General features: G+C 37.8%; 1 protein-coding gene across 20 annotated transcripts in view; it reads right to left on the minus strand.

Moving 5' to 3' along the window:
* EPB41L2 (erythrocyte membrane protein band 4.1 like 2) overlaps positions 1 to 13,488 on the minus strand; it is a 144,050-nt gene that overhangs the window by 20,723 nt on the left and 109,839 nt on the right. For 19 of the 20 annotated variants that reach the window (XM_027880578.1, XM_027880579.1, XM_027880594.1 and 16 more), the window contains 4 exons: positions 13,168 to 13,320; positions 11,890 to 11,987; positions 6,691 to 6,863; positions 4,373 to 4,551 (listed from right to left, as the gene is read on the minus strand). In XM_027880578.1, coding sequence (XP_027736379.1) covers positions 4,373 to 4,551; positions 6,691 to 6,863; positions 11,890 to 11,987; positions 13,168 to 13,320 — 603 coding nt within the window. Of the gene's footprint in view, positions 1 to 351; positions 2,818 to 4,372; positions 4,552 to 6,690; positions 6,864 to 11,889; positions 11,988 to 13,167; positions 13,321 to 13,488 lie in introns of those variants that run through there. The other variant, XM_027880592.1, reaches the window with a different exon arrangement.

A 13,488-nucleotide genomic window follows, 5' to 3' on the forward strand; every position in this document is an offset into this window, starting at 1 on the left:
AAAAAAGAAAAAAAAGAAACATAAAATAGACCAGCAAATAAATAAAAAAGGACCCTTATAATCAGTTTAAAAAAAGGAAATAAAATGGTTAGGTGAAAAGGCACTATACAGACAGAACCCACAGAAGATTTAGGGTGCTAACAAGGCAGGCAGCTACAGCCAAGTTCAGTTGTAAAAAAAACAACCACAAAAAGAACCAACCACCTTCTGCTGTGGTTCCTCCTCTTCATATTCCACCTATGTGAGCACATGACAAATTAGCAAGAAAAGGAGCTGTTAACATATGCTTACAGACTAACACAGAGGCTTCATCTCTTTGTAAATGCTGCAAAGCGTGCTGTATTTACAGACCTTTACTTTTTCGGCCCCAGATGTCGAAATTAAGCGACTTTGGTCTTCTTTCACCTACATTGTTGTAGAATGGCTGAAGTAATTTTTGGCACAAGCAGCATGAAAAATGGAAGTTTCACCCTGTGTCCCTTTCTTGCTGTACTTTTTAGTGTTTCTCAGGTGAAAATTTACGAATGAGTAACAAAGAAAAATGATATGCATAATTTCATATGGTAAGCAACTTAAATTCTGCAACAAGTTGATGGGAAAATGGAATCTAATCCAGGACTTCTTTTGGGAAAAGTCAAGGGTTCAAGTCAAACATTTGAATACTGGATCTACAAACTGTCTTAATATTTTTGGAATGTTGCTGACTTGGGATTAGTTATTTAAACACACTCCCTCCTTTTTTAGGTGAGTATATTCCTTCTTAAACTGCAATGCACTCTGTTGGAAATGGTAGCTAATCTTCATATCTTCTCTCCAAGTATTCTGAATGCCTTAAGGAACAGCATCCTTTAAAAAGCATATCACTTCCCAGTCTTTCCACAAGTACAAATAGCAACAGGTAACATTAGAAAAGATGCATTTAGAAGTCAACACTCTGCAAGTATGTAAATTTGAAGAGGGGTTTCTTACTGCTCATACTGTTATATTTTGGATTCTGTGTGAATGCACATTTTTGCATTTTTATTCTTTTCTGACTTATCTTGGGTTCTGTTTTCTGTAACTTTATGTTACAAATTATGGATTGAATTAGGTTACAGAAACATTGAGAAAATCTTTACAGTCATGTTTTTCATTGTTTTAAACTTAGACTGGTGTTATAATGACATCATATCATATTTACTGTGTTTTTAATATGTACATCCATTTAGCAAACTTTGTTAAATGTAACATTAAACAGGCCCTCCTCCTTTTTGATTGTAATATTTGGTTTCATATTTCCTGTGAGGATCAAAATAAAAGACCTTTTTCTAGTGCTGTAACACACACGCGCAGCAGACATAAGGAAAGGAGGCATTTTGTCAGCCAGTCCAGATGATCAGAGCAACGTATCAATGTGACTGAGGCTTCTGTACAGCAATTTTAGCAGTGTATTCCGAAGAATATTCAGACTGCAGTGATTCAGTCTGACACAAACTGCAATCCCAGCTAATGAATGAAATCGGTATCCACCCTATCTGCTGCTAGAGATTAATCAAAGCATGTAAAAAAAAGAAAAAGAAAAAGTGCTATGGACAGACTCAACTTTGCACACACCCTTGTAGAGCTGAAACATCTGAAATCTGGAATAACAAAAAGCTGATTTGATGATTTTAAAGTAATCAGTGTTTTCTGATTTCAGCTTTTAGGAATTTCATTTTTCAGATCCAAACAGAATTTTGGCAATGTGCATTCCAGTCAATGCACGCAGGAGACGTGCTTTTTAAAACAAATTGATAGTGTGAGTAGAACTTGAAAATAGTACCAAATAATAACATATCTATCATTACACAGAGCACTTTCAGTATTAAAATTTATGCTCCCGTAACATTTTGAATTACCAAGCAAGTCCACCTGCAGCTCAGTATCTGTAGAACTGAATGAAATTATGCATGCTATAGGAAATTAGGCAGAAAAACCACAAGCTAAAAATTATTGACTAAAAATCCCACATTGGGAATTTTTCACATAGAAGAAATGCTAAAAAGATACAGATATACACATGTGCGTGCGTGTATTTATTTATTTTACAGGCATGTACGTAGACATATCTCTATACTAGGAAGTGTGCAAAACTGAGCAAGCATAAAAGCCATGTGCAAGTGTCAACATTTAAGCAACAAAATTACACACCTCCTCTTCCTCTGCTTTGTCATTCAGGTCATTGCCATTAGAGCCACTAAAGGAAGTCGCCTTAGGCTCCAGGTAGCAGAGGGACAGAGCGAGAGGAAGGGAAAATGTGAGTGAGAAAGGAATAGACTGGAAAGCAGACAGAAGCAGCACAAAGATAAGGAGAAAAGAGGGGATGAAGGAAGGAGAGGTAATAGGAATATAGTGCTGAAGGCCAGGTGGGAGGAAAGAGATGCAAACATCAGGAAGGCTAGGAAAAGTAATATAGCCATCCTCATCAAGCAGCGAACGGTAACTAAAAGAAAGGCATCTGAACAAGCTGAATGAGACACACAGCTCAGTGCTTTTGTAGTCATTTGTATGGATTTTTCCCTCAACAGCAGGGGAGCCTCGACTAGCTAGGGGTCTCATAGATTCAAAGATATTATTTGGTGAAGCTGTTGTAGTTTTATTATGATCTGATGTTTGTTCCATGGAATTGCACTCTGAAATGTCTGGGATGGTAAGGAGGGGCTCTTCAAAGGAATCTTCCTCTGAAATATCTGAAAGCATGTCCATCTCAGGGACAGGTGACAAGTTTGTGAGATGGCATGACACAGAATGGATGGGTAGTGATGACGGGTGTATGTGAGTGAGCTGAAGAAAAAAATTCTGTGCAGAGTGAAAATGAAAGCACAACAAAAATGCAAGTTTGAAGGCACATGAAGAGGGAAGAAAAAGAAATTATTAGTTAGTGAAAACTTTTACTCAGACAAAGGGATAGCTCTACTAAAGCAATAGAAATAAAAATAAAAATTTCCTTGTGTTTTACAAGCAGCCAACTTGTTTACTTCTGTGAATTATAAAAGGAACCTATTACGAATCTTTTATTCTCAGGCTGTAAAGAACCGTGCACTTTTGAACTCTAATATTCACTTAAAACAGATGGAAGCAGACAGACATTCAGAGCTTTAGCAGAAAGGTCAGAGGACAGTGCAGTACACGAAAGACAAGCTGGTATTTGATTCTTAGGTTTATAACTATTTTCTCTAAGATTTTAAGAGAGCCAGAAAGAAAAAAGAAAGATCTGATAGGGATAAAAGAAAGCTCTTCACAGAACAGGCATGTGTAACAAAACCTTACTGAACAGCTTCCTGGAACAATTTCCTGAAATACCACCTCTTTTTTTCTTTTTCTCTCCTCTGATTAAAATATGGAAAGATACCCAAACAAGGGAGTATCACCATTTTATCAAACCCAAAGGCAAAACACAGTGATTTATTTTACTGTCTTTGTCACATGAAAAAACTGTGTATGTCTTTTTTCTAGGCTAATTCAAAAGTTTTTCAACTTGCCAGCAAACAAAAAAAATGCCACTATGGTATTGTTGTCTTCCTACACTTGAATGCAGTGGAAACATATGAACTGTACAGAGATACTCAGCAGTCTCACTAGGAATAAAATGGGTAGCTAACTTGCAAAAATGTTTGAAGAACAAAATTACTCTTAAAAGTAAGTTCTGGAGAGTTGCTGAAAAAGAAATTATCTCCAAGAAAGAAAAAGCAGTAGATTTTAGTTAACACTTTAGGTGAAAATTTTTACATCAAATCATACAAAATCTAAATTTAATTTTTTGACCTATTTCCCCTATAGCTCAAACCAACAAGACAAGTAAATGTGTGCGACGGGAACAGATCACAGTACTCAACTTTTCACAGAAATCTATACCTTAGTCAACATTCCAGTTTTTAAAGGATGAAATAATTCTGCAATGGCTACTAAAACAATACTATTACCTATGGTAATTAAATTCAGTCATAATATCTCCAACTCTGTAGTTGGGTGTATTTTGTAGAATGTAGAATTCTGTAGTTTGTAGAATGTACACACCTGTGGATATATTAGTATTTCTTTTTAAAATCTGAAGGAAATTAATAACATTATTTACCCTTTGAAACAGTTTTTCAAGAACTCCTGCAAGCTTACTAAGAACTCAAATTAGATTTATAGCAATAAAAGAAACCCCAGCTCAATGCCATTTAGAAGTTTGTATTCTCGTTTGCTCACATACACTTACATGAAGTTAACACATAGAAAGCACTTGACAATTTTCCTTGAATATTTTAATATGATGTTCTGTATGATATTCAGAAGCAATAGACACTAAATAACCACACATGGACACGCACCACATGAATAAATAATTTTGTGCGGAAGTCAGCCATACCTTTCCATCCTGAGTCAATTCTAATTGTGGAGTTTTGATTGGGCTTCCATCTTCTTCTCTGCCACCTTCTTTTAAATTGGCCTGACCAGCAGCTTCAGTGTCAATGATTTTATCTCCAGCAGCCTGGCCTCCAGTAGCAGAGAAGTCTCTTAGACTTTGGTCTGAGACACCCATGGGAGCTATTAGAAAACAAAATAATTTTGATTAATTTGGGTACGTTGAAACATTTTGGTTTTAAGTCTTCTCAAGTGTTTTATGATGATGTCAGCAATGAGTAATACAGGCTAGTTACTGAGTGATACAATATTTGTCAGCTTCTTGGCCTTACAGGATGTCTGTGGTTCCCATTGCACTGATATGAACAGCAATGTGCCCTCATCATAAAATGTGCACTTACTATGCAAGGGGAAAAAACCCTCCAGTTATCAAATTTATCAACTGATCTCTTCTTGGATGGCAAACAGAGCATTTTTTTGTGTATACATCCCTAAGTTCCAGAAGTAACTTTTGACAAATCACAGAGTAATTTAAGTTGGAAAGAACATCCAGAGCTCAGCTAGTCCAAACCTCTGCTCAGAGAAGGTCCAGTTAAACCAGGTTGCTCAGGGACTTGTCTGGTTGAGTTTTGAGCATGTCCAAGGTACGCTTCAAACAAACACAAATTTCTTACTTGTAACTAAAATCTGCTGTGTCTCAACTTGCAGGCAGTCCCCACTGCCTTATCACTGGGCACCTCCAAGAAACACATGGCTCTGTCTTTACCTTCCCTGTCAGTAGCTGTAGACAGCAATATGTCACTACAGACTTCTCTTAAAGCTGAAAGATCACAGTTCCGTCAGCCTCTCCTCATATATCACAGGCTCCTGGCCCTCTGGCCAGCTTTGTGGCCCTTAGAGGGCTCACTGTAATATCTCACTGCCCATCTAATATCGTGGAGCCCAAAGACAGACACAGTATTTCAGGTATGGTCTTCACAAAGTACTGAATAGGGAGGGCTAATAATTTCTCCTAATATGCCAGCTGTGCTCTTGCTAATACAACCCATAATACAGTCGGCCTTCTTTGCTTTAAGGGCACAGTTGTGTTGTTCAACTTTGTTCCGTGGCAATCCTCATATCCTTTTGTTCAAAATTTTGACTGTGATGCTTCTGTAAGAGTGAAAGTTTGGGCCTGGACACATGTGCACACATGCCTGTATTCTGTACATGATTACAGTGGATCCCAGAAAGTCTTGATTATACAACCTCTGAGAGCTGGGAAGAATTCAAATTGTTTCTAATCAAAAGAAGAGTCAGGCAGTAATACTGATGTGGTGACAAGACTTTTGGTTGCCACACAGACTCGTCACATGCTATCAGTGCAAGCACATTTGCCTCTTACTTTTACTTTGGTTCTCAGAAGGTAGGAGTTGTAGGTGTCCCAAGCAAGTGTCAGAGTTTGTTCATTTGTCATAGTATAGAAGAATTAATATTTGCAGAGGCAAAACTCTTGTAAGTATAAGATTTTTTAAGAAAATAAGGTGAAGTTGACAGCTCAGTTGTAGCTAAACTCACATCATTGTTATGGTTCACTTTTATTCCAGTGAAGTTTGTGCATGCCTAAATCTAAGTCAAGCTTCATGTTATTTTGCTGAAGAGTTATTCTAATATATATTATTTCAGAAGTCATTTAGAGTAAGACATGTGCTTACACATCTCTCACACATACTGCTGGCATATTTGCCTTTGAAAAGAATGCCTGTTTTCAATAAAGGAAACCAGAAGGTATTTCTGCTCAAAGAAACCAAACTCTACCAATGACAAAAATAACCCACTGCAGCTATTCAAAGTCAACATAAAATTTTTTAACTAAACACTGAAGTATTGAATAAATATACTAGGAGAGCAATATACTGAATGATAGAAAACTAGGAAAAAAGCTTGTTCATGTTTAGTGTAGAGACACTCAGGCCAACCCAGATCCCAAAAGATGCCACTGACCAAACAATTCTGATTAACAGCCTATAATGCATGCCTATCCCATAAAAAAGGATATGAGTAGTGTACACAGACGCTATGTACCACGTTATGTACCCAATATAGAATTCTCCATATATTCACAGCAGTGCCATACAATTGAGGCAGTGATTTAACTTATTGTTTAGGTCCCCTAACATTGATAAATACGCAAAGTGGATACTCCTCACACATCACCCATTAGAAAATGAAATTCATAAATTTGTCAGTTGACCTTCTGGCCATCCATAATGTCAGTATTTTTGAATGTGGATCAGCACATAATGTAATCATTGCACTGAAAAAATAAGTCAAATTTCATACCTCCATCAAGGCTTCTGGAAACACGTTTGCTTGACGTGCGTTCAAAGTATGGAGCTGGTCTGTCTATGAGGTTGCTTGCCTGTCGTGTCTGTGCTTGTGTACGTCCACTGTAGCGGAACTTGGAACCCAAGGTCAGAAACTTTGCTTTTGGAGGCTGTTCTGGTGATACAAGTCTAGAAAGAAAATATGAGGAAGTCAGTTAAAAGGGCTTTATTTTAGGTATTTAATTAGGTACTTTAAAGCTACTTATTGTATTCCAGCTTCAGTTACCTGTGCATAATTTGTGCCCTCCAAGAAAGGACTCTACTGCAAACTCTTCAAACACCTTCTAAAACAATGCATGTTATTTACTGTTTGCAGTTGAAGTGACACTGATAACCATCACATTTTTCCACAGTATGACTAAGCATCTGGGATTCTCATCTTTTGGTGCTATCTTGGTTAAATTGTATTTTTTTGTAGAAAGCCAAGGCCATTATAGGTCCATGCAGAATACCTCTCAGATCTCTCTCCCATAGTTACTTATAGTAAAAACTGTACGTTTCGCTTCCACTGTCTTTCCTGTATTCTGAGGTACTAATATGGCAGTTGTTCCTCAAAGTCAGGGAATGGCATCTCAAAGTTGTATAGAAGGCTGTATCAAGTGATTGAGATGGCTGGAGAGTTGTGACCCAACAGTAAGTAGTCTAACAGTTTACATTCAGACTCTGGTTTCTTCACAATGTCATTTATACATTTACATAGGCTGATGTTTGTTGCATATAAGGACTGGGGAGAAAAATCATATTGTGAAAGGGGTGAAAAAGAGATTCAGTTACTTGTACTGTTAATTCTGGGTACATATATATATGTTTGTACCTTAAATGTTGGAGTCAATGTGAGAAAGTCCAAGTGCCTATGTGGCAGAATTGGTTGTAAGAGATTCTGTTTTGTTCCACCAGGTTTTGACATCGCATGAGTTTGAAGACAGGTCCTCTATACCTCCCTGAATTTTCTTCAGTATAAAAACTTCATATTCATCTAACCCTCATGGCTTGTACTTTTTTTCTGAAATCTGAGCCATCAACTGCAACACTGAGGGTACTGTTTGTACCCGTGCCATCCTTGCTGATAAACAGTCATCACTGCAAGAACTCTTCCCAGTCCCCACTTCTCTGGCAAGGCCTTTGATGTCATTTCCTGGATCAATGTAATGCTGCAAAAAAATGCTCACCCAGCATGGCAGTCTCCATGGCCTAGTCTCTTTCTGCATAAAACTATCAGATTATTGCAAATAGAACTTTCTGATTTGAGGATCTGCAAAGAATGAGCAGCTTACTGAACATCTGCTTTAAAAGCAGAACCAGCAACTACTATGTCCTTTGCACTGAGGATGGCACAAATGAGCAAGCGAGACTTCAGAGTATGCTGACTGTTCTCTTCTTTTGAAGCATCTGCACAGGAATATCTGTGTCAGTGGAATACGATCAACATATGTTAAGACAGTGTCCAGTATTGGGTTCTGAAAACTATGACATTTGTTCTAAAGATATGTCAGCAAAACTGGAGTTTTCAGATACCTAGCAAAAAGACAGGGAGCTACTATGGTGAGTTGACCCTGGATCGATATGAGGGTCCCACCAAAGCCACTCCCCTTTCTCAGCTGGACCAGAGAGAAAAAGATACAACAAGAAGCTCATGGGTTGAGATGTCATCATGAGCAAAACAGACCCAACTTGGGGAAAAATTAATTGAATTTATTATCAATCAAATCAGAGTAGGATAATGAGAAATAAAACCAAATCTTAAAAATACCTTTCCCCTCACTTCTCTCCTTTATCCCAGGCTTAATTTTTACTCCTGATTTGCTCTGCCTCCTCCCCACCAGCAGGGCGGGGGGACAGGGAATGGAGGCTGTGGGCATTTCATCACACACATGAGACACATCAGTGTCTCTGACACTCCCTTCCTCATAGGAGGCAGGACTCCTCACACTCTTCCTCCAGAGTAGGGTCACTCCAGTGGGAGTCAGTTCTCCATGAAATTCCCAATATGAGCCCTTCTCACAGGCTGTAGTTCTTCACAAACAACATCAGCAAGGGTCCCTTACATACATGGTGCAGTCCTTCAAGAATAGGCTGCTCTATCATGGGTTCCCCATGGGGTCAAAAGTCCTGTCAGCAAACCTTCCTCAGTGTGGGGTCTCAGACCCCTTCAGGCATCCCCCTGCTCCAGGGGTGGGTCCTCTACCAGCTGCAGGGTGACAGCCTGCTTCACCATGGTCTGCACCAAGGCCTGCAGGGGAATCTCAGCTCTGGCACCTGGAGCATCTCTTCGTCCTTCTTCACTGACCTTGGGGTCAGCACAGTTGTTTCCCTCACATATTCTCACTCCTCTCCCCAGCTGCCACTGCTTTTGCACAGTAGCTTTTTCCACTTCTTAAATGCATCATCCTGGAGGTGCTACCACTGTCGCCAATGGGCTCAGCCTTGGCCAGCAGCAGGTTCATCTTAGAGCTGTCTGGCATTGGCTCTATCAGACATAAGGGAAATTTCTGGAGCTTCTCACAGAAGCCATCCCTGTAGCCCCCCCACTACCAAAACCTTGCCATGCGAGAAATACAGCTCAGTAGATTATAATTTTCTCGAAGAGATTATGTTTATGGCTTTGTCAAAGCACTAGCCAGAAGGATCCAATCCCCCATGCCTAAGGTGCACATGCACACATCTGAATCTTAATCTGTTCCAACACATTTTTAAAGAAAACAGTTCAAGACAAACTCATCCACTCTTCTGCACTAAGGCCACTTATGTAATAAAATCACAACTATCTGGAACTTCACTTTCATTGCTCCTGTAAGACAGTCTTTTTCCCCATTATTTCAAAGAGAGTGCATTATGTACTAAGAGGAAGAAGGCTAAAAGGGTTTTTCCAAGGTTCCTTCTGTTCTTGATTTTCCAGTTCTGTTCTTGGCAAGGCTACAGCATTAACTGCCATTTTTATCTTCCACCCTGCTGAGATAAACTTTTAATCTTTTAATGTGGAAAAAACAACTAATTACTTCCTGATTGAGGGCACTTGAATGGATTTTTTTGTATTACAGGCCTAATTACATAAAATAACAAAACTATGCATTTACCACTTTAAGGCATTCTGAGGAGACACAAACATTTGTGAAAATTTCAAATAAAACCTCAAAGTGTAAATATAAGCAGGTTGCTGCAGATGCTGGTCAAGATCTAGAGCTCCCAACTGAGCTTACCTCAAAAGACTAATGTAGATACATAGTCTGACTATATTTTTGAAGTAGATTGCTGCTCTTTGAAAATGGTACTGCAATCCCATATGTTTGAGCTGATAACAAGTGAATACAATGCCTTTTGGTTGTCATTTTCAATATTTCAATATTTCATTACAACTTTTATAAATAACTTCATATATTGGCTGAATTTCCTACACATTATAAGAAAATGTATCTTGAGGTGGTTATTTGAGAAAAATTAAAACATTACATAAGACAACACAAGGAATCTTACCATGTTATATAGGGCATGCTAAGAAATTTGAAAGCTAAAAATATACATCTAAACTGTATACAATTTACTGTGGCATTATAGACAAGCTTTACACACTGCAGCAATTGCTTTCTGCTTTCTATCTTTGGAGGAAAATAGAGCTGGATTTATTTTACTGTTTTTAAATCGGGATGAAACATTCTGAGGATTTTCCATCAGATGACATCAGTGGAGTATATGGATTTTACAGAATGGTTGAAGTATTTGTTACATAATTCTTGTTGTAATGTCATTCCTGGTTAGGAAAAGCCACTTCTGATTGGAATAAAATCCAATTATTTTTATTATGTCAGAATTTCTGTAGTAAGATCATCTCATACCTATTAATGCTCCCAATAACTTTCATACTTGCAAATAGTATTTGTCAGTTTAGGATTTTTGACTTCAATAAGATTTGTTTTTTCTTTACTCAGACCTATTTTACTACTATAAAACTAGGAAATTCAGTTTACCAGCAAAGTAAATCACTGCATGAGTTATTTGAAGAGTATTAATAAACACTTCATTGCGCACAGTCTCCTGGTACCCAAGTTTTCTGAAGTTCTCAATCTAGCAAGTATATTCAGCAATAGGATTGCATCTACCTTAAAACACAACTGCTTTTTTAAAAAAAACAGGCTATTGAAGGAGAAAGTTTACCCTTTACATACCCCAGTTACTGTGCTTTAAAGTAAGAAACTCGGATTTAATGCCTATCCAATTCTTAAGAGATTCAACCTACAACTGTGACTCCTAGACTGCATGGGGCACATGCATTCCCTCATGAAATGTGTGTTATTATAAAAATCAAATGAAGATTCTTTAATTCCTTTTTCCCTGGAGGAAGTAGACAGAGGTATAACTCTGCGGCCTGTTGTCAAGTGCTCACTTACAAATAGATCATAGTTTCAATGACCAATTCAGAATTTTATGTTCCTCATTTGCTGGGGAAAAAAATGAAGAGGTTATGGATTATTACATAAACAATAGTCTATTTTCAAAGTGATTACCTTCTTCGAAGAATGACTGTGAATTCATCCCAGCTCATAAGTAAGGAAAAACTCAGCTGTAAGCATTTACACTTGGCAGAATATTCAAGTTAATTGAATACTAACATTAAAGCTAATTGAATGAAGATTAATGTCAAGCCCTGAAAGCTTCATGTGAAGCTTTCTAGGTGGTCATTCCGAAGAGTCTATCCCTCAGGAAATCTTAGAACCACAAAATAAGTCCAGTTGGAAGGGACCACAGTGGGTCCAACATCCCTGCTTAAGCAGAGTCAACCATGGTGGTAGTGGATCAAGGGTTGGACTTGATGATCTCTGAGGTCCTTTCCAGCCTAGCTGATTCTATGATTCTATGATCCTAGAGAACATTGCACAGGATTGCATCCAGACAACTCTTGAGTATTTCCAGTGATGCACAATCACTTGTTTAGTTCCATCCTGTTAGCACTCTGAAATTTTTGATAAAGCAGTTAATTGTACTTGAGACTTTAAGAATTGGTAATTTGAAGTCAGGGATTGTCAGGGTGTCTTCTAAGAGGCATTACTGGACTGAAAAGTTAGGGGCAAAAATGAGGGAAATCTCTACTTTCCTCATATCCTTTAAAAGAAAGATATGAGCATACCTTGTAAAAGAGGGGAAGCAGAGAATTATCATTTACCTGAAGAAAGTATGGTGCTCCACACAAACCTTCCATAACCTTTTAGCAGCCCGATGGTTTGGCAGTTTGAACCCAATAGTGCTCTCAAACTGTTCCAGCTGGAAAGAATCCACAAATAAATTAACCCATTTCCTTAAGATGGCTATTAATTAATAGGTATTGTTCAGATAGTTCCATTACTGTATCAAGATGTAACATTCCTGTCATAAGACTTCATAAGATAAAAAAAAATAAATTTGAAAAAGATCCGAATTTCCAGCCTTTCATAAGAATTATACTTGTTGGGCTAAGTCATGATGGGTAATAACCACATTATCACTTCCTAATCTGTACTAATGACTCTTGAGAAATCCAATAATACTTCAGCGTTTCTTGCTGATTTTCCGAGTAGTTGACCAATGCACCTAAACTGCATGAAGCAGTAGTACTGCAGGATGTGCTGCACGCTTTCTTTGGATTTAATAAGAGTCTGAAATGCATACTGTAGTGTTAAGCTTATGTGATCTGTTTCATTGTATAACAGTTTCTTAGCAAAAGTATTTAATCTGCGCACACTATCAGGAACTGCAAGAACAATACATCTGTGTTCCAAACCTTACAAAACTACAATGCTAGTATTGTAAAACTGGTATGACTTCTCTTTTGTTTTATTTATTCACACAGTAAAAGCTACCTTAAATATTTTAGAGTATAATCTAAAAAAAGTATTACAGTGTCTGACATTTTCAGGTTTTGTTTAGTTTCCAGTTACAATCTGTTCAAAATGTAGCCTCCCAAACCCATCCCCCCGCCATGCAACTCCCACAAATTGTTGTCGGTAACTGAAAAGTTGAATCCACAACTTCCAAAGAGCTGACAGAAAAAGTTAAAACATCCTACAGGAACTCAAGCTTTTGATTACAGCCACAAAATAGATTCACTGACATGGTGAACAGTTATACCCGAAGAGGAAGAGAAGCTGTCTCTCTCCCAGGACTGCAGGTTTGTATAGACAGTAAAAACACAGCCAGTGTAACTAGCTTTCTCCGAAAAAAAAAACCCGTAAAATTACAAGATAACATCTATTAACAAAAGAAAACAGATCTTCTTTTTGGTTTGCATTTACTAGTCAAGGTGTTTAATATGATCAGTAGAATATGAAGAGGAAAAAACACTCCAAAGTTCTGCTCAAATCCCTCATAAGCTTATGAGGGCAACTGAGGAAAAAATGAGGATGTTTTCTCGTTGATGGATAGAAATGATCTCACAAAAGAAACAAGACAGAAAGATGCTACTTACTTCTGCTGGCCTGACTTTGATATAGAAATTACTTCGCTTGTATGAAATCTTCAGAATTTTTGGCCAAGCGAAGCGGTTGATCCGGAGTCTATCTTTGTAAATCAGCAGACCATTAGCACATACACCCAGCATTATATCCACACCTTCAGAATCCTATCATGTATGAGACAATTTCATAAAAATCAGTTTAATAACATTCCATACAATTATTGCTGACATACCTAGAGGGAAAATAATGCAACTGGGACATGTTTCATATTCAAACCTGGAAGACTCTGACAATGAGAGTCTTAAATAAAAAAATAGCCAAGTATATTAATT

The sequence above is a fragment of the Empidonax traillii genome, unplaced genomic scaffold (assembly GCF_003031625.1).
Source record: "Empidonax traillii isolate 1590-97213 ecotype Southwest subspecies unplaced genomic scaffold, ASM303162v1 scaffold72:size2462915, whole genome shotgun sequence".
Lineage (NCBI taxonomy): Eukaryota > Metazoa > Chordata > Aves > Passeriformes > Tyrannidae > Empidonax > Empidonax traillii.